We start from the raw sequence: 21896 nt of genomic DNA on the forward strand, positions 1-21896 counted from the left end.
AGCCCTCAGGACCACAGCCAAATCCCAAGGCGCCACAGGTGGAACAAAGGGCGGCTGAATGCGGAGAACACCTTGCATAAAGGTGCGCACATCCGGGATTGTAGCAATCCTACGGTGAAACCAGACAGATAGGGCCGAAACCTGTACCTTCAAAGAAGCAAGGCGAAGCCCATGATCTAGTCCCGCTTGCAGGAAGGCGAGAATCCGAGACAGACGAAACTCCCGCGGTGCATAACCTCTCGGTCGACATCACTGGAAGAACGTATGCCACACGCGATGGTATATCCTCGCGGAAGACGGTTTCCGAGCTCGTAACATGGTACGCACCACATAGCTGGAAAACCCCCGGGACCTCAGCATGGCCGTCTCAACAGCCATGCCGTCAAAGACAGCCGAGTCAGGTCCGGGTGAAGACAAGGACCCTGAGACAGAAGGTCCGGTCGTAGCGGCAACCGCAGAGGACTGTCCACGGACAGACCCTGAAGGTCTGAGAACCAGTGCCGTCTGGGCCACGCGGGAGCTATCAACAGGAGCGTCCCTCCTTCCTGTTTGAATTTCCGGATTACCCGTGGAAGAAGGGAGACCGGAGGGAACAGGTATGCGAACCGGAACGTCCACCGGACGGACAGAGCATCCACCAGAGACGCCCCTTCGTCTCTTGTGCGAGACCCGTACACCGGCAACTTGTTGTTGTGCCGGGGCGCCATGAGGTCGATTTCTGGAAGACCCCACCTGTCCACCAGTAGTTGAAAAACGTCCGGGTGCAGGGACCATTCCCCTGGATGAACGTCCTGGCGACTTAGAAAGTCCGCCTCCCAATTTAGCACTCCTGGGATGAAGACCGCTGATATGGCCGGAAGATTGCGCTCCGCCCAAACCAGGATCCGAGAGACCTCTACGAGAGCCGCCCGACTGCGAGTTCCTCCTTGCCTGTTTATGTAGGCCACGGTGGTAGCATTGTCCGACTGGACCTGCACCGGGTGACCCTGGAGAAACCGCTGTGCCTGCAGGAGAGCATTGAAGACCGCACGGAGTTCCAAGATATTTATTGGAAGCTCCGCTTTTGTCGGCGTCCACCTGCCCTGGAACAAGTGTGGACCCGAAACTGCTCCCCAGCCCCGAAGACTGGCGTCCGTTGTCAACAGGACCCAATTTGGAACCCAGAACGGACGTCCCTTGTTGAGGTGGGTCGTCTTTAACCACCACGCAAGGGACAGGCGAACCTCCGGGGTGAGCACAATCGTCTGGAACTTCAGAGACTGAGGCAGCCCGTTCCACTTGGACAGGATCAGGTGCTGCAGAGGTCTGGAGTGAAACTGGGCGTATTCCACCATGTCGAACACCGACACCATGGAGCCCAGTAACCTCATCGCCGAGTGTAAGGACACCCGGCGGCTGTGCAGACAACTGCGCACCCTTGACTGTAAAGCAGAGATCTTGTCCTCCGTCACGAAGATCCTTTGCTGTCCCGAGTCCAATAAGGCTCCAAGATGCAGAATCCTCCGAGACGGGATTGGAGTGGACTTCTGCCAGTTGATTAGCCAGCCGTGCCGTTGCAGCAGTGCAATGGTCAGGTCCAAGTGGTGTAACAGGAGCTCTGGAGATCCTGCCACCAATAACAGGTCGTCCAAGTACGGCAACATGCGGACTCCTTGCAGCCGCAGAGAAGCCGCCATGACCGCCATCACCTTGGTGAAAACACGTGGTGCTGTCGCCAGGCCAAAAGGTAACGCCCGAAACTGGAAGTGGTCGCTGCTGATTGCAAACCTGAGGAACTCTTGATGGCGCAAAAGAATAGGGACATGCAGGTAAGCGTCCTGTATGTCCAATGACACCATGTAGTCCCCAGGTTCCAGCGCCAGAATGATGAACCGTAGGGTCTCCATCCGAAACTTCGGGACCCGCAAAGACTTGTTGAGTGCTTTGAGGTTGAGAATCGGACGATATGACCCACTGGGTTTCTGTACCAAAAATAGATTTGAATAGAAACCCTGGCCCCTCTGGGAGAATGGAACAGGCACTATAACTCCAGCCTGGAGCATAGTGTGCAATACCTTCCGCAGCTCCGTAGCCTTGTTCCGGTCTGATGGTAGACCCGTGGTGAAGAATCGAGCCGGGGGTCTGTGCCGGAAGGAGAGGGCGTACCCGTGGGAGACCACCTCCAGAACCCAAGTGTCTGTCGTAGTGAACGACCAACACCGGGAGAACTGCAGCAGGCGGCCTCCCACCCTGGGATCCCCCAAGGGGAGACCCGGACCGTCAGGCCACAGGCTTGTCATCTGGCTTGGGGGCCGACGTCTGGTACTCCATGCCTGTTTCCGGGGCTTGACCGATTTCTTAGGGCCAGCCTGTCGAGGAAACGACTGTGGTTTGGGCCTGCCCTGGGCCCTAGATGACCGAAAGGACGATGGTCCAGAACCAGAAGGAGCAGCGGCCGACGGGAGACAAGCAGATTTGGCTGCCGCCAGCGTGGCCACAATCTTATCCAGATCCGGACCGAAGAGAACTTCTCCGGTAAACGGCAACGCTTCCAGACCTTTCTTGGAATCTGCGTCCGCCTTCCAGGATCGCAGCCACAAGGTGCGACGAGCAGCTACCGCTGCTGAAGAAATTCTAGACACCAGAGTACTAATGTCTAGAGCCGCCTCGTTGATGTAGGTGGCCGAATCACGGAGATTGCCAATCAACTCCGCCTGTTCGGCCGGACAGTCGGATTCAAAAGAAGCCTCTAATGAATCCGCCCAGCGCTCCATCGCTCTGGCAACCCAGCAAATGGCCATAGCCGGCCGTGCTGCCCCCCCTGCAAGGGAATAAGCGGACTTCAGGCAGATTTCTACCTTGCGGTCCGTAGCATCCTTAAGGGAGGACATGGATGGCATCGGCAATGTGGCACTACGGACAAGACGGGTCACGTGAGAATCTACCTGTGGAGGGGATTCCCACTTAGCAAAATAATTATCCGCGAACGGATAAGCCACCGCCAGGCGTCTCTGCAGCTGGTATCTTTTGCCAGGTTGTTTCCACGCCTCCTCTAAATGGTCCACCAACTGACCCGAAAGAGGAAAGACTGTGGCATCGCCCTTCACATCTTTGAAAAAGGCATACTTAGATTTAGCCGCTGGGGGAACTTCGTCCTCAATCACCAAGGCTGTGTGGACCGCCCGAATAAGTCCAGGAATATAGACTTTGGACTTAGCATCAGCGTCCTTAGTATGGAGAGGTTCCTGATCGTAAGGATCCAGAATCTCCCCATCATCAGACGTCCCTTCGTCATCCTCATAAGGAGCGGACAGAGACGCCACCGGCCTTTTATGAGGCCGCATCACAGACTCCCCTTGCAACACATCCGACAAGTGCTGTACAGAACTCGTCAGGGAGTTAACCCACGCTGGCTCCTGAGAACCCGGGAGCGGGGAAATAGGGAGACTGTGGGGTACCACCAATTGTCGTGGGAACCCCTGCATGGGTGACGACACCACAGACTGCTGGGACAAACCCATCGGAGTAAACGCGGGCTGCGGAGCTAACTGGCCCACTAAAGCTGTTAACGCCTCAGCGAAACAAGCCCAGGGCGGCTCCTGTACCGGTGCTGTAACCGTAATAGGCCACGCCATGGACAAACACTGCCGGCAAAGGCCCTCCGAGCTACCCTCCCCCTCCGCTAACGGTACTTTGCACGTGGTACACTGTAGCCGGAGGGGAAAATCACTTTCAGACATGATGGCACCACGTATGTGACCTCTCTCACCAATTAAGTATTAAATAGGCGAGAGACCACCCTGCAGCACCGCACCGCAAGGGCTTTAGCAGAAAGAACAGGGACAGTAATAAAGCTGACAGTTTAGAGAAGAAAAGTTACAGGCAGCGCTAGCACAGTCACATACAATGCAGAGAAATAACAATTCCTGCACTAACAGCGCTGATCACTCAACTACACAGACACAGGGCCTGGTAGGACACAGCGCTGCATACACAGACCTGAGCCACAGCGGAGGAGAGGTATGCGGGGGGACCCAGACCACGATGCTTCCTTCCAGACTTCCAGCAGCGTTCACCATGCGTTGCAGAGAAGATGGCCGCCGAGGAGCAGAGAGAAGCTGGCCTGGGGGAGGAGCGCTGACACAGGACCAGTCAGCACAGTGCAGAGAGGGCTGTGTGCAGCGGGGGAGGCGCCGGCTGTGAGACAGGGAAGGCGCGCTCCCCTGGCATGCATTTAACCCCTGGGACGCCGCAGCGCTACCGCTCTGCTGCGGTCCGCTGTCCCAGGGGGTAGTAGAAAGCGCAGGTTCAGTACCTGGCTCCACGCTGCAGCCAGTCCCCAGGGAGCCCCCTGCCTGGGGACTTAGGACCATGTGACCAGCGGGGACCCACCGCGGGACCCCGCTGCTTACCTTTGTCCCCCTTGGATCCGGCCATGGTCCGGAACATCTGGGGTCACCGCTAGCTGTGACCCCAGATGCTCACCAGCATCCCCGGATCGGTACCGGCATTCTGGTACCGGCGGGGGTGTAGGGAAGACAGCATGGACGTCAGGACTGACTGTCCATGCTGTACATCCAGATGTGCAGCCACAGCTGCACTGAAGAAAGCTTCAGGGGCTCTTCTAGCCCCCACTCCGACAGGTGCACCCAACGCCGGCCGGGCACCAAACTAAACTGAGGTGCCTTGGCCCGGGGGCGGGGTATAGGAGGGGGACCTAGTGCATCCTGGGAGGCTGAAAGCTTAACTCTTTGGTGCCCTGCGACTGACGTCACACCTATACCCCAAGGTATCCTGTGGATACCCTATGGACCCTGAAGTAGAAAAAGCCAATATCAATCCAGATTATTAGGATAAAGACGGGCAGGACTGATGGGTCGTCAGGGGAAAACGCCCACTGGGTAGCACACACCAACATCTTGTATCAGTTATGTCAACTCAACCCGTCTGTGGCCTGAGTAACTGAGGAACAGAGCAGCTAACAAAGGCTGGCGGCTGGGTGACCGCAGTGTATATGACCAGGTACGCCATTAGCTGTCACTCTACTGATACTGCGTTTCTTAGTGGCAGAAATACCAGAATATATAGTCTGCTACAATGCGGAGTTCAAGGGCCAGGAATTAAAAAGAAGGACACAGTCGTCAGAGGTGAATTATATTCATGTTTCCGCGTAGGGCGCAGTCCTTCGTAACTCTCTACAGGTCGTAAAACAAAATGAGATGCAACAAGTGGTTGTAATAAAATAAAACAAACAAAAACCGTATGATGTGATTCAGCTGCAGTGGTCCCCTCTGAATACTGCTGCTCTTATACTGACACGGTGTCACTGGATTCTCCCAGTGTGATCTAATTACAGTAAATTGCCAAATAAAGCCCTGGCTCATTCTGATGCCTGACGGAAATACAGAAGAATACAAGTCAGCCTGTTTCTGGTTTTGTTGGAAGTCCTATGGATGAACCACCCCAATTGCGAACCTGTTCTCAACCCCTTAGACAAGTATCTGAGAAGATGTACAGGTTCATTCTTATTAATATATCTTTCTGGACGTCTGAATGAAAGAGCCATCTTGGGAGGTGGTGTATTCATCAGTATGAAGGATGGAGAATACTCACTATGGCCCTTATGCTGGGCACACACTGTGCCAATATGATCTTTCGTACAGCCGACAAATAATATTTCATTATCAGGGCATCCTATGGTGCGCACACACAATATATCTGTGAATGACATTCACAGCTATATATCAAGCTGGCTGCAATATATCTTCCGCATCTGCTGGTATGTACAGGCGACTGACCAACCAGTTATGCTCCCCGCAGAAACAGCCGACAGTGACATCACAACTGGAAGGGCAAATTTAAATGCGATGCTGATTAGCTAATGTGTACGCAAGAATTCACTTTTCACACTGCACGAGCTCCCCCGCTGCTGTGCCGCAAAACATGCAAAATAGATTCAGCTGCATGAACGAACAACGGTTAAGGAAATTCATGGAGTGTTACTGGGCGGTGTCTGGTAATGCACGCAAATATGGTCGGTCTCATGGGCGTGTAATAGGAGCGTTGTGGGCATGTCACGGAGAGCGTTTGTGTAAAGAGGCGCTCACCCCTCTCATAGGAGGCCGACCTCAGATGGAGAAACTGCAGCCACAACAGGGGCTGGTACAAGTTTCGATGAGACGACCAGTGTTCGCGGCTTTACGCTTCAGACGGCAATCCAGGAGGTTGAAAGTGGGCGTCTCAGCCTTCGCACATCCAGGTGCACCAAGGGATAGGGCTTTGTAGCGGTATTAGTGTAAAGCCGCACTAAATGACAGTAAAATATGCTAACACGGATGCCGTTGCGTGCATCTCTAAATCGCGCCCCTTGGCTCTGTCTGACCACATGACCCAAGACCCACCGGGACAGCCCAGAATCTAGACTATGCTAGAAGTGTTACAGCAGGAAAGTGCCAACGCTTTTATTCAGGGTCTAATTTACATGGGAAGCTTTCCTAGAGGGCTTGCCCACCCTAGGGCTCATCTGATCTGTAAGTGGTGCGGCCAGGAAGGGCAGATGATCTCCGTAACATGCAACACCCACGGTGACATAGAGATTATTGATGGCCAGAACACATTACCAGCTACCACATGGCAAGGACCACCACAGGCACAGCTGACTTTAGCGTGCGCAATCGAATGAAGTTATGAGTCATGGCGACTAAAGGGATGAATGAATGCCTAGCTGCCCGTCTGCCAACTGCGGGTGTAGATGGTACGAGAACGCTGGAGGTCAATCTACATTATTTTTTCAAAGTCATTTCATAGACGTTTGGGATATTTAATTAAATGGGTTACAAAAATGTAATAAACCAGTAAATAAAAATGATTCAGATTTCTCTACTTTCTGTTTGAGACCATAAGGTCTTAAAATGGTTAAATAGACAGGTGTCCTTATTGATAACAGATGGACGTTACACCTTCTGGCACCTGAAAACCCTAAAGATACTGGAGCCTGGTTTTGCTGTACTGGAGGTATGGCCTCGGAAAGCAGACGACACATGCAGCTTGCGAACGAGGTTACGTTATGTTGGGGAATTTGTACGTTGGTTTTTGTCAATGTTTCAAGATGCCTTTTACATATGAACTAAACCTTCTGTTTATTTTATGTAGCGTTACTCCCTGGAATGGTTAATGGAACGTTGCATCAATGGTTCTGGGAAATTGTGTTACTATGGAATTAGTGCAGAATGGGATGCAATACACACAGCGTGGGCCACTTATATTTTATACTAAAAGCCTTGTTTGATGGGTTTTTGCGTTTGCCATCGCACAAGTATCACTGCCACTAATGAGACCCGATGCCCACCATAGGCCGCGAGAAAAGTAAAAAAAAAAGGAAAAAAGATGTCTGACGTAAGCAATGTAGTGTGCGCATTCAGGTCCGTTGCATTAAGAAAGTGCAACAAAACTACACACAGGCCCTCATTCAGAGGCGGTCGCAAGAAGCGAACGCTCGCTCTGAACGAGGGCGGCCGCTTGACTGTTCAAGTGCGGCCTCCTGGTCGCTAGCTAAGCTGTGGATTACCACCCACAGCTTTAGCGACCGACCAGGTTGATGTTCGCGATGGTCAAGACCATCGCGGCTTGCGACGAGACCTTAAGGTTGGGTCTCAGCAACTGCAAGCCCCAGGGAGCTTCCTGCTCTGATCAAGCAGGAAGCTCCCCACTGACAACACTTGTCAGTATGGCCTACTCACATCAGCAAACGGCAGGCGTTCCTTAAGGAACGCCTCAGTTTGTGAAACCACCCCCCCGCCCCGCCTATAAAACGGGTCGAGCTGTCGATCAACATCGACAGCCGCCCCTTTTGTAGTGAGCTCCGGAGCGAGAGAATTTCTCTCTCACTCCGGGGCTTGCGCACGCGCAATGCGGCCACTGCGCGTGCGTAGGGCCTAAACATCGACCCGGTTGCGAGCGCTCATCGCTTGCAACCGGGTCTGAATGAGGGGGCACCATTAATAAGGGCGCAGAATCTGAATGCATAAAGTATTAGCATACTGTAATGATTGGAAACATTCCGTACTGGTTACAAAACCACATTATTCCCTAATGAACTATGGTGGAAATAAAGCAGGTACAAGTGTGGTTTTAACATATTACAGAAATATATGTAAATGTTCTTAATACTTCCACTACAGCCATGGCCAAAAGTTTTGTGACTGACACAAGTATTGGTTTTCACAAAGTCTGCTGCTTCAGTTTTTATGTTGGCAATTGCATATTCTCCAGAATGTCATGAAGAGTGATCAGATGAATTGCAATTCATTGCAAAGTCCCTCTGTGCCATGACAATGAACTTAATCCCCCAAAAACATTTGCACTGCATTTCAGCCCTGCCACAAAAGGACCAGCTGAAATCATGTCACTGATTCTCTCGTTAACACAGGTGAGTGTGTTGACGAAGATCAGGCTGGAGATCACTCTGTCATGCTGATTGAGTTAGAATAATAGACTAAAAGCTTTAAAAGGAGGGTGGAGCTTGAAATCGTTGTTCTTCCTGTTATGGTTACCTGCAAGGAACACAAGCAGTCATAATTGCTTGCACAAAAAGTGCTTCACAGGCAAGGATATTGCTGCTAATAAGATTGCACCTAATTCAACCATTTATCGGATCATCAAGAACTTCAAGGAGTTCAATAGTTGTGAAGAAGGCTTCAGGGTGCCCGAGAACGTTCAGTAAGCGCCAGGACAGTCTCCTAAAGTTGATGCAGCTGCGGGATCGGGGCACCACCAGTGGCAGGGCTTGCTCAGGAATGGAAGCAGGCAGGTGTGAGTGCATTTTCACACACAGTGAGGCGAAGACTTTTGGTGGATGGCCAGGTGCCAAAAAGGGCAGCAAAGAAGCCACTTCTCTCCAGGAAAATAAAAAAAATCAGGGACAGTGATATTCTGCAAAAGGTACAGGGATTGGACTGCTGAGGACTGGTGAAAAGTTATTTTCTCTGATGAATCCCCTTTCAGAATTGTTTGGGGCATCTGGAAAAACGCTTGTCTGGAGAATGAAAGGTGAGCGCTACCATCAGTCCTGTGTCATGCCAACAGTAAAGCATCCTGAGACCATTCATGCATGGGGTTGCTTCTCAGCCAAGGGAGTGGGCTCACTCACAGTTTTGCCTAAGAACACAGCCATGAATAAAGAATGGCACCAAGACATCCTCCAAGAGCAACTTCTCCCAACCATCAAAGAACAGTTTGGTGACTAACAATTTATTTTCCAGCATGATAGATATCACTTTTGCCTTATGGCAAGGTGCTCCAAGTGGCTCTGGGAACAAAACATCAAAATTTTGGGTCCAGGACCAGGAAACCCCCTAGACCTTAATCCCATTGAGAACTTGTGGTCAATCCTCAAAAGGTGGGTGGACAAACAAAAACCCACAAATTCTGACAAACTCCAAGCATTGATTAGGCAAGAATGGGCGGCCATCAGTCAGTATGTGGCCCAGAAGTTGATTGACAGCATGCCAGGGCGAATTGCAGAGGTCTTGAAAAGCAAGAGTCAACACTGCAAATATTGACTCTCTGCATAAACTTTATGTAATTGTCAATAAAAGTCTTTGACACTTATGAAGTGCTTGTAATCTTACGTCAGTATACCATAGTAACATCTGACAAAAAGGTCTAAAACCACTGAAGCAGCAAACTTTGTGAAAACAAATACTTGTGTCATTCTCAAAACTTTTGGCCACGGCTGTGTGTACCACAGTGCAAACTATTATTCTCTGTCGTCAACTGTTTTTTTTTTGGCCTAAGCTTAGGTTTCACAGTTGCCCTGGAAGTTTAAGTGAATCTTGGATTAGTGTCTTGTACATCACGGAATCGGTATAAGATGCCGGCAGGTGAATAGCCGCTGGATCAAATGCAGACAGTGAAAGGCCTGGATCAAATGCAGACAGAGGGTTAGGCTACTTACCAGCCCGACTAGGGGTGGTAAGTATTCTAACCCTCACACAACCCCCCCCCACCCTCCCAGAGTGGTGTTTAACCTCAACAGGGGGTGCCTACCCCTAACTCCCCTTTCCACACCCTAAACCTAACCCTCAAGGAGGGGGGGGGGTCTAACTCTAACCCACACTCCCTGTAGCCTAACCCTAACTTTCCCTGGGAGGTGGTGCCTGACCCTAACTTTCCCTGGGGGGGGGGGGGGTGCCTAAGCCCCACTCCCTGTAGCCTAACATTAAGTTTCCATGGGGGGTGCCTAACGCTAACCCCCCATCCCCCCCTGGGCTCCCAGCGGTTGGAATGCAGACGCCGGTATCCCGATGTCCATCGCGCTACTGGCGCCAGCATTATGCCAAGCGGAGGTCTTCCGGCGTCAGTATTTCCACTGCCGGCACCCCATCCGCCAGCATATCAACTGCATCCCGTACATCACTATGATAAATGCTTATCAGATCTCCCTCCAGCCAGTTATGGCACCTCAATGCCAGACAATCTAAATTCGGTACTGGATCATTATCGGGCATGTTGGTAAATCAGGTCGGAAGGACCTACGGCTCGGAGGCTGACCCACCGTGTGGCCAGCTTCCCACAACTCTCCCTCGCTGTTGTGCTCTTATCTAAAGCAGATTGCATTGGAGGTTTCAGGGTCCTGCCCCTTTAAAAATTACGATGTGCCCTTTAAATCAGCCACACATTTCCTTCAGGAGCAGCTAAAATATGAAGTGTCCAGGATGTATAACTGGATGCTTCTCTGGCTCTTCTATAAGGTTCCCATGGTAACAGCAGCCAGCAGCAATGCAGAAATCAATGATCATTATTGGAGAGAGAAAAACTGCTAAACAGGATGAAATACCAACATTCTGGATCAATGGAAATACTATAATGCTTAAACTTTTGTTGTGCTTGTCAGGACGTAACACCCCTTTTTGAAATGTGCAGAAAAATAAAAATAAAATCGGCACATTAAACACAACATCGCTATTTGACTGTGCACGCGAACAGGTTCTCTCCAGATCCAACACAAACACATTTGAAAAAAAATAAAAATGTAGCAATATTTACAGACCGTAAAATGTATCGAGCTACCCCATTATACATTCTCCTAAGTACATCACAAAATATAATTGCAGGTACACGTCAGCCTCTACCGTTACTCTCACAATATCGCCAGCATTGGTCTAGGTTGTAAGCAGCGGCTATGAAGAGAGCACCGCAGTATAATACCTACAGGACAATGAGGGTCAGAGATTGGAGCGGCCAAACCATTTGCGCGATATGTAATTTAGCAGTGTCACAAGGTGGATGCTTTTGTACATTAATTCTTTTTCTTACGGACTGGCAGCGATTGAACTTCCTCTACCGCTCGGTATATACACAACCGCAGCAAGACCACACCTGCTGTTAACACAAGACCTGAGACATGTGACAGACGTTTCAGGACAACAAGAACACCAGGACAGAACTTACCGGATTCCATATTCCCCATCATGGCTGGTGAAGTGATGCCAAGTGGTGGCTTGTGCTGGTTTGGGGGTATTCCCGGACTTTGCATCGGAGGCTTAGGAGAAGACGTCCAACCTGGGGAAGGTACAGGTAAGGACGGAGACTTCAGGTGGACAGGGGAAGCAGCAGCAGACCCCATGACCGGCGGGGACTTAATGGAAGCAGCAGCTGCGGCCGTTGGTCCTGTCAACATCCCGGCTAACTGAGACGGCGTTTGAGGGGATTTAAGATTACCAGAAGGGGAGCCCAGCATTGGAGATTGGACCTGGCGCATAGTTGGGGACTTTAAAGGGTTCACACCAGGAGAGTTTACTTGACTGCCTGATACAGAAACGTTATCCAAAGGCTTACGGCCCAGGCTGCGTTGACCGGGAGGTGCGACATTGAGGTTGCCTGGGTTATTGTTTGGGTTAAGAGGTAGAGGTGGCATGTGGCTGAGTCTGCTGTTAGTCCTTTGATCAGGCCCCATCTGTTCTCTGGGATTCCTTAGTACACCTCCAGTCGCCTGGGACATATTGAGATAAGGCCGGGAGCTCATGCCATAATCCTGGGAGTGTTCAAATTGTGCAGGATGCATTTTTTGCTGGTTAGGAAGCATTTCGTTGCTCCCTGGCCTCAATTTAAGCATCTCTTCAGAAGCCATAACATCTCTCATCTCTCTCATCTTTTGAGGCATTAACTGCTGGTTAGAATTCATATTAACATTCAGATTCATGTCAACCTTCATGTTCATATTGCCAGGGCCCATGCCAAACTCTACCTCTCTGTTCGGGCCAAGGTTGAGAGGCATCCCCTTCGAGAATTCCATCCTTGACGGGCTGAGTGCGGCATCTCCGGGCATACGAGGAAACAGGCCACTCCCGGGCTCCATATTCCTTTGAGGGGGCATGCCTCTGTTTATTTCCATAACTGGTCGAATACCGTCCATGCCCATGCCAGGGGGCATGCCGAGCTGCTTTTCCGAAACATGCTGATGAAAAATCTCATCTGGCAAACCTTGAGGATTCGGGAACCTCTCGCCTCGCCCTGGGCCGCTGAATATGCTTTGTCCAGGGGGGAAGTTACGTCCGTCGGGGATTTTTGGCACCTCGTCTGGCCAATTAACACCAGGCCTGGATGCAGGATTAGGAATATTAGGTCCTTCCATATCAGGGTTCATCATGCCAACAAATCCAGGTAATCGCTGCATTTGGCTTCCAGGCACATTTGGATGAGGGGGCATACCTTTTGGTGGCATTGGATGCGGCATTCCTATACCATCTGGAAAAGGCTCTGGTCCTCCCGGACCCCAACTTTCCCCAGGGTTCATTTGATAAGGAGGTGGAGGACCTCTGACCATTCCTCTAGGCCCATGCTGGTGTACCATCATATCCTGCAAAGACCTCTGCTGCACTACAGCCTGCTCCTGCTTACGCCGCTTTTCCTCGTAGAACTCTTGTTGGAGTTTTAGCCAAGCCACCTGCTCTGGTGTCATATGGTCGAGGTGGTCTTGGCCAGGCTGAGGATTCATTGGTGGAGGCACCATATCCTCTGGTGAAAAAGGCATGTCCCTATGTCCTTGTGGCCCAAATGGCATACCTCCATCTGGATGAGGCCCGGGGCCCTTGCCCAAGTTTTGCGATTGAGCCATCATCGCCTGTATTGGCCCTTCAAGTTTTTTCTGAGGATTGTCCAGCATTCCAGAGTTTTGTTGAGGTCCCCCACTTTGGCCTGTAATGTCTTTTATGGCAAACTCTTTCTCGTCAGGGAAAAGCATACGTTGAATATCTCGAAGGGTTTGTAAAGACCTCTCTCGATGCTCCAACTGCTCTTGAGAAAGTCCATCGGGATTGTCTCCTAAAATGGTTGGATCTCCGCTTGGTACCTGCTGCGAAGAACTTTTTGACTCTGGCTTAGAGTCTACAGGAGGGGCAACGTTCCCTTGAGACATTGGACTGGCAGCTTGATTGTTGGGGGTAGAGCTTTGCCGGCATCCTTCTGTCTGTAGTACACTTGGGTTGGCAGGGCTGTTGGCTGCAATTTTGCCCTCCACCACCCCGCCGTCTTGTCCAAGCGAACAATGAGTAGCTGCGGGCTTGGAAGGTAGTGCTGGACCAGGCGGGTTTGATTGCACTTTGGCTGCTTGTGAATGGTTTTGCTCCTGGGGTGTAGGTGCTCGTGGGATTGCTTTAGGTTCATTCCGAATGTTTGTAGATATTTGAGTATTCTGTAAAAAAAAAAAAAAAAAAAGAACAAACAGGAGATGTAAAATAAGCTATTAACCATCTCACTTTAATTGATTGTAGGGGGGTAACAACTCTTGTAGATAAAACTTTTAGGCAGCAGGAAATGTGCCCATTTCATCTTATGTATAGTGTGAAGTCAGGTGTTTGATAGGCAAACAGAATAAAGAGGGACCAATGAACTCTTGTTGCATTTAGTAACCATTGACTACAAAAACTTCCCTGCGAAAACCCACTAACGCGTTCAATTTCTGTATGTAGAGGGAAAGAATCATTGCAAGCTTTATGGCGAACCTTGTCGTCATGTCTCGTAGCAGAATTTCCAAGCTGAGCTGAGCATCATTAATGGGAGGGGATGACAACATCTATTCACACTGACCAACGACATAATCAGTGTGACGCCGCATGTAACCGCCCCAAATAATCTAAACAAGGGTTATAACACGGGCCACGCATAGACGTGGTGATGCACGCGATACTGCAATGTGATCAGTGGTCGCATGAAGGCTAAAAAGGTGGCGCGATGTAACTCAAGGAGGTAGACAACTTCTAATACCTTTATATCTAGGTTGGGTACAAATCTTTAGATTTCACAGATCTAAACAGATGCGTCCTTTAGTTGCGCTAAAAAAAGCCCATCCTGGCACGCCGGGCCCGTGAGAATCTGCTAGAATCTGGCGTCTTTTTGCTGAAAATGTGTCCAAGTGGCATGCGATGCGACTAGGGCGCACCAGCATCCAGTGCCAATTAATTTAATATGCGACATCAGTGTGTGGCAGAGTCTCGGAATGAAAAAGCTGCAGCGGCTACATTGTAGCACTTTGTATACAGATTCTATTGTGGGTCATATACAGACTCAGGTGCACACAGATGTACAAGGGTCGCACATCAAATCAGCACAGTCTGTGGTGCGCCCTAGACGCATCGTAGCTTAGACGCATATTTGGCAAAATAAAGACGCCCGACGCTAGCACAGTAACATGGGACCTGGCAACTCACTCTTGCCAGGCAAGTTGCGCTGCGTAGCCTATTGAGGCTAGATGTACCAGGACACATCTGTACGATAACAGAAAGCCCACTACCTGCTCCTTTGGCAAATCTACCTCCAAAACACAAAGGGGGGGGTGATAATTCAATTGTTTGCGCCGGGCGTCTAACTAATGGGCGTTTGTCGGAGCAATTCAATTGTTGCTCCAATCAGCCAGTTAGTCTTTAACATGTTCAAAAGCATCAGGTTTAGCTGCGCAAAGCCAGTCTGAAATCCTGGTTTGGGCGTCTAAACTACGGACTTTCCACACATTTTTTCTCGTACCTCCGGAGGCTGCTAAAAGAAAGTGTTTGCAGCGGCTAATGGACGTCTTATCGGAGCAGCAATTGAATTGCTCCCATAGACGTCCGGCGCAAACAACTGAAGTCCCCCCTTATTATCTAACAAGACAATCAGGCCAAATAATTCCACTTATTAGACGACTGCTTTTACCCCCATACACGGAAATGCATAAATTTACAAGTACATCTAAGGGAGTGAACAAGAAAACAATAAATAGATAGAAAGTCCCACCGTAGGAGTTGAAGTGCGTTCAGCTTTGCTGTTTGAGGTGCTCTGTATGTGGAAGAGGACAATGGATTCCGCCTGCCCCTTCATAACGGCTTCTGCGGCTCTGTAAAGAGACACGGGTTAGCCCTCGGCAGGTAATCATAGCAGACAGGTAAGGTGCAGCGCGCAAAGGCAAATCATATAACTTGACTCTATCCCTACCTGTAGAGGTTGATGCTAAATCTCCTATTATAACCATATGCCCCATCCAATGCACAATGACATATAGGAGGAATGTATATCAATGTGCCGTATTTTAGCATTTAAAAATATAAAATTGGTATACATTTGAAGTTTGCAATTTGTTCCAATTATTTTTAGTAGCGTAAAAAAAAAAAAAAAGTTTTCTAAACCATCTACTTGTGAGCTGGACATGTCAGACTATTCAGTTTGAAAAGCAAGCTCTCCCATCTCTTTCGCCCCCCCCCCCCCCCCGTTCACTACAACAGAACCGGGCAGCCAGCCAGGCCTGCTGATAGATCCCTCCGTTATTGGAAGAACGCTGTAGCTCTCTGATGAACAGTTGACCCTTTTCGCTGCAGTTAAGCTGCTGAAAATGTTAATAAAATGCTTGTAGATAACCTTATCAGCGAGAGAACAACGGGATAAAGGAACCAGGGGGCAGACATCTCAATTAAAGAGCAGGGGCCAGCAAAGAGAAGACGGGGTGTTTTATAGAAGTATTAAGTGCCCGTATAATAAAAGAATAAATGCTCGTCTTTACGCTCTACGCGCATTGTGTTTTAAAATCGGCAAGATCTGGCATCACGCAGCTAACGGTACAGGAAACGGGGTGCAGACGTGGCGGATGCTGAAACAGAGAGAAGAGGCCCCCCGCTCAGCTTTCTGTTAAAGGTCACCTTGCTGCGAGAACATTTTGTACCCTTGTACAAATTAAAACAGTGGGAAAGGTAAACAGTATTATAGTGTGTGTGTGTATATGTGTGTGTGTGTGTGTGTGTATGTGTGTGGTATTAAGTTATATAATACATACCACAACTTTTTAGATAAAATATACTCCTCGTGCAGACAGCTAGAACCATAGGAGCTAACCTATAAACAATCAACGGCAGCGTTCTTGTTACTCCCTGCCCAGTATGACTGAATAATGCCATATATAAACCTAGATAGTGGCAGTGGGAGCACACCACCACAAAGCTGGCTCCTATTGCTAGAATGTCTTACAATAACCACAATAAAAGACAGAACATAACAGTACAAGTATGAAAAGGAACTTAAGAAATGATTAAGCCACAAATGTCACCATACCGGCTGCCATTTGTTCATACATATATTTGTTTTCTAGAGGAAGCCGTTCTGCCGGTGGCAGATACATTTCATGTTTTCGTTAACTAACATTCATATCTTCATTCATGTTCGCTGCCAATCTACATGATCGGGAAGACTGACGCATATTCTCGTACATTAGCGGTAAAAAAAAAACATGTGTGTGGTTAGATCAGAGCAATAGCCAGACCAGTGGGGATGGAATATATAGTAAGGTCTTACACAGTCAGGTGCTAAAAGTCAAAGCTAGTTAGAGCGTAGACAGAACCTTGTATTTTGTTCTTGCATTAACAGAGAGTCCATTAAGGCGGTGGTTCCCCCCAACTGTGCGCTGCAGCACCCAGGGGTGCCTTGGGACACTTGTAGGGGTGCAATCCTGTCACTCACCACATAACGGAGCCTGACAGGTAAGCACAAGTTACTTCACTTTACTACATTTTTTTTCTCAACAACAAACTTTTGGCTATGGGGTGCCGTGAAAACAATATTGAGGCACTAGGGCGCCGTGAGTCAAAAAAGTTTGGGAACCACTGCATTAAGGTGTTGCAAAGTTTTGCAGCAGCAAAGTGTCTATAAGGAGCTGTATTTTACTGAGGTTTACCGTCTCTCAACACCAAAACGGATGCAGAGCGAAAGAGAGAGGGAGGGGAGAGAGCGAAAGAGAGAGGGAGGGGAGAGAGCGAAAGAGAGAGGGAGGGGAGAGAGCGAAAGAGAGAGGGAGGGGAGAGAGCGAAAGAGAGAGGGAGGGGAGAGAGCGAAAGAGAGAGGGAGGGGAGAGAGCGAAAGAGAGAGGGAGGGGAGAGAGCGAAAGAGAGAGGGAGGGGAGAGAGCGAAAGAGAGAGGGAGGGGAGAGAGCGAAAGAGAGAGGGAGGGGAGAGAGCGAAAGAGAGAGGGAGGGGAGAGAGCGAAAGAGAGAGGGAGGGGAGAGAGCGAAAGAGAGAGGGAGGGGAGAGAGCGAAAGAGAGAGGGAGGGGAGAGAGCGAAAGAGAGAGGGAGGGGAGAGAGCGAAAGAGAGAGGGAGGGGAGAGAGCGAAAGAGAGAGGGAGGGGAGAGAGCGAAAGAGAGAGGGAGGGGAGAGAGCGAAAGAGAGAGGGAGGGGAGAGAGCGAAAGAGAGAGGGAGGGGAGAGAGCGAAAGAGAGAGGGAGGGGAGAGAGCGAAAGAGAGAGGGAGGGGAGAGAGCGAAAGAGAGAGGGAGGGGAGAGAGCGAAAGAGAGAGGGAGGGGAGAGAGCGAAAGAGAGAGGGAGGGGAGAGAGCGAAAGAGAGAGGGAGGGGAGAGAGCGAAAGAGGGGGAGGGAGGGGAGAGAGCGAAAGAGGGGGAGGGAGGGGAGAGAGCGAAAGAGGGGGAGGGAGGGAGAGCGAAAGAGGGGGAGGGAGGGAGAGCGAAAGAGGGGGAGGGAGGGAGAGCGAAAGAGGGGGGGGAGGGAGAGCGAAAGAGGGGGGGGAGGGAGAGCGAAAGAGGGGGGGGAGGGAGAGCGAAAGAGGGGGGGGAGAGGGAGAGCGAAAGAGGGGGGGAGGGAGAGCGAAAGAGGGGGGGGGAGGGAGAGCGAAAGAGGGGGGGGAGGGAGAGCGAAAGAGGGGGGGGGAGGGAGAGCGAAAGAGGGGGAGGGAGGGAGAGCGAAAGAGGGGGAGGGAGAGCGAAAGAGGGGGAGGGAGAGCGAAAGAGGGGGAGGGAGGGAGAGCGAAAGAGGGGGAGGGAGGGAGAGCGAAAGAGGGGGAGGGAGGGAGAGCGAAAGAGGGGGAGGGAGGGAGAGCGAAAGAGGGGGAGGGAGGGAGAGCGAAAGAGGGGGAGGGAGGGAGAGCGAAAGAGGGGGAGGGAGGGAGAGCGAAAGAGGGGGAGGGAGGGAGAGCGAAAGAGGGGGAGGGAGGGAGAGCGAAAGAGGGGGAGGGAGGGAGAGCGAAAGAGGGGGAGGGAGGGAGAGCGAAAGAGGGGGAGGGAGGGAGAGCGAAAGAGGGGGAGGGAGGGAGAGCGAAAGAGGGGGAGGGAGGGAGAGCGAAAGAGGGGGAGGGAGGGAGAGCGAAAGAGGGGGAGGGAGGGAGAGCGAAAGAGGGGGAGGGAGGGAGAGCGAAAGAGGGGGAGGGAGGGAGAGCGAAAGAGGGGGAGGGAGGGAGAGCGAAAGAGGGGGAGGGAGGGAGAGCGAAAGAGGGGGAGGGAGGGAGAGCGAAAGAGGGGGAGGGAGGGAGAGCGAAAGAGGGGGAGGGAGGGAGAGCGAAAGAGGGGGAGGGAGGGAGAGCGAAAGAGGGGGAGGGAGGGAGAGCGAAAGAGGGGGAGGGAGGGAGAGCGAAAGAGGGGGGGGAGGGAGAGCGAAAGAGGGGGGGGAGGGAGAGCGAAAGAGGGGGGGGAGGGAGAGCGAAAGAGGGGGGGGAGGGAGAGCGAAAGAGGGGGGGGAGGGAGAGCGAAAGAGGGGGGGGAGGGAGAGCGAAAGAGGGGGGGGAGGGAGAGCGAAAGAGGGGGAGGGAGGGAGAGCGAAAGAGGGGGAGGGAGGGAGAGCGAAAGAGGGGGAGGGAGGGAGAGCGAAAGAGGGGGAGGGAGGGAGAGCGAAAGAGGGGGAGGGAGGGAGAGCGAAAGAGGGGGAGGGAGAGCGAAAGAGGGGGGGGAGGGAGAGCGAAAGAGGGGGGGGAGGGAGAGCGAAAGAGGGGGGGAGGGAGAGCGAAAGAGGGGGGGGGAGGGAGAGCGAAAGAGGGGGGGGGAGGGAGAGCGAAAGAGGGGGGGGGAGGGAGAGCGAAAGAGGGGGGGAGGGAGAGCGAAAGAGGGGGGGGAGGGAGAGCGAAAGAGGGGGGGGAGGGAGAGCGAAAGAGGGGGGGGGAGGGAGAGCGAAAGAGGGGGGGGAGGGAGAGCGAAAGAGGGGGGGGGAGGGAGAGCGAAAGAGGGGGGGGGGAGGGAGAGCGAAAGATGGGGGGGGGGGAGAGCGAAAGAGGGGGAGGGAGGGAGAGCGAAAGAGGGGGAGGGAGGGAGAGCGAAAGAGAGGGGGGGAGGGAGAGCGAAAGAAAGAGGTGCGATAGAGAGGAGTGGGGGCGAGATTGAGAGAGGAGAAGAAGCCGAGGAGGAGGAAATTTGGGAAGAGAACACAGGTCCATTAACTTACATTATGTTTAGGACTAACTGCAAATATGCTTAATAGGTTTTAAGAATGTGACTGATCCAGGGTTGGCTGGTTTAAACCAAATGTGTTTTTTTTTTTTTTTTTTAAATTATGCTGTGACTACAGGCACAATGCTGCGACTGGTATTATTCCACATTATTGTTGCTTGTGGTTTTTATCTGAGTAAGCTGAACCAATGCACTAATTCACACACACTACAAAAGATATATGGAGGATGAACCAGATGAGAGGTGCTAAATCTGCCTTGCATCAAGCCAAGACTTCTTCCCCATCAATCCCATAAGGCAGGAAAAAAAAACACAGCTAACATTCTCAACCTTAAAGAGTAAACACCAAAACAAGAAACAGAGAAACACCTCAAGGTTTACTCTCCATGTTTACCTTTGTATTTCAATTCAAAACCTTCAGTCCTACTGAGAGGAGTGCTAGAAAGAAAGACTAAAGGTGCATACACACACGTAACGATTTTGTAACCAACGATTTTCTGTCAGATTTTTCCCTTGAAAAGTGAACGATTTTTTGAAGTGTATTGAACTATTTTTACAACGATGAACGAAAAATGTACCTTCCCTTAATGAAAATAGTTATGTTGGACAGTCTGAAAAGAACTACAAATGGGAGCGCGCTTGAACGATTTTCATTCATTGTTATAACTCAGAAACTGAGCGATTTTCTGAATGATAACGACGCATAGTTAAATCGTTACGTGTGTAGCACCTTTAGCTTCTGTGGTGTCACAAGTATCATCTTGCGAATGGTGAAAAAAAAAAAGTGCAATTGAAATAAAAAAAAAAATAAAAAAAAAAAAAACAACCCCAATGTAGTTCCCTTTTTTTTTTTTATTTATTTTTTTTAACAACTTCTGACTGCTCACGCATCTTCAGCTAGCATAGAAAGATTTTTTTTCCCTCTTTCGGTTTAGTTCATTCGAAGCTCCGAAACAGACTGGGAACTGAAAAGGCCTCGAAATTAGTGTTTCTGTTCAAAATGTTTAATGCCAGTGACATTTCCAGTTCTAATGCTTAACTCTTGTTTTTTGTGTTTGTGGGTTTCTCTGAAAAGTGCTTTTGCATGTTTTAAATTAGGTTTAGTCTAAAATTGCTTTTATTAAAAAGAGGTCAAATAAATCATATCAAACCCTAATAACTTTGGATCGTTAATGTTAGAAAGCATTAAAACGTGATTGATCAAGGTTTCTAATACATAGCAAGATTTAATTTTTTTTTTTTCATTTAAAACATTAAAATGTAAAAAAACTGGTTTAAAAAAATAAAAAAAAAATTTTTTTTTTTTTTTTTTTATTATATATATATATTTTTTTTAAAAACCAAACCTTTTTTTTCCCAACCCCGGTCTGATCAAAGAGTCCTGTAACATAGAAATCCTAATTGCTGGGTATAGACTCTACAATTATCTGTCAGATATCTGTCCAGTGGGAAGGAATATCTCGTCTGTTTCTATTGTTACTTGCTCCCATACATTACCAGTTTTTCATTCCAACCAGCCAGATTGGACAGATATCTGACATATTATTGCATATGCCCAGCATAAGACATATTTTTTTTGGGGGGGGGGGGGATCATCAAACGGATGAAAACCACTCTCTCTCTATACAGTACTTCTGCTGTAGGAGCAATAGGCAATGCATGCAGTTCTACCTCAACCCACATCGCTACGTCTTCTGAGAATAGATAAGACGGCCGGATGAGCACTTGGTCGCACACTCACTTATTGGCCATCTCAGTAGAAAAGACGTAGACCACTTTGGTCGGCGTTTTCCTTCCAGGTGCGGAATCCAGCATCGTCGGCCCATGGGAAGGTGTGGAAGACCTGGGAACGGAGGTATTGGAGGGGGGCATGGGGTGTGGGGCGTGGCATTCCAAGGGCATCACTGGATCTGTAGTGTTGCTGTCTAAGGGCAGGAAGAAGAAGTTAGGAGTATGATACAATAACACAAGCTGCCAATTTCAGTGCTAACGGATCATTTTTGTCTAAACACGCACAGTACAGACCCTGCGGGAGGGGGGGGCTCCAGTTTGTGGAGGTCATGCTACATTGAGGTCATTGGTTCCTAATGAATTAATCAGCTGAACATAGAGGAATAACACAGAATGGCTGACTCTGCAAAACCTATAACCCACGTTGTTGTATATGAAATAGTAAAGCCCGAAAAAACAAGCTAGAGGTATAGATGTCCGATATTAAGCTCGTTGATGCGATT

At 50.0% G+C, this 21896-nt stretch overlaps 1 protein-coding gene across 6 annotated transcripts in view; it reads right to left on the minus strand.

Moving 5' to 3' along the window:
- Positions 1 to 21896, minus strand: part of BCL9 (BCL9 transcription coactivator) — a 333635-nt gene that overhangs the window by 10310 nt on the left and 301429 nt on the right. For all 6 annotated transcript variants that reach the window (XM_088472558.1, XM_088472559.1, XM_088472557.1 and 3 more), the window contains 3 exons: positions 21404 to 21587; positions 15250 to 15349; positions 11431 to 13672 (listed from right to left, as the gene is read on the minus strand). In XM_088472558.1, coding sequence (XP_088328684.1) covers positions 11431 to 13672; positions 15250 to 15349; positions 21404 to 21587 — 2526 coding nt within the window. The remainder of the gene's footprint in view (positions 1 to 11430; positions 13673 to 15249; positions 15350 to 21403; positions 21588 to 21896) is intronic.

Source organism: Taudactylus pleione, unplaced genomic scaffold (assembly GCF_031769625.1).
Source record: "Taudactylus pleione unplaced genomic scaffold, aTauple2 ptg000126l, whole genome shotgun sequence".
Lineage (NCBI taxonomy): Eukaryota > Metazoa > Chordata > Amphibia > Anura > Myobatrachidae > Taudactylus > Taudactylus pleione.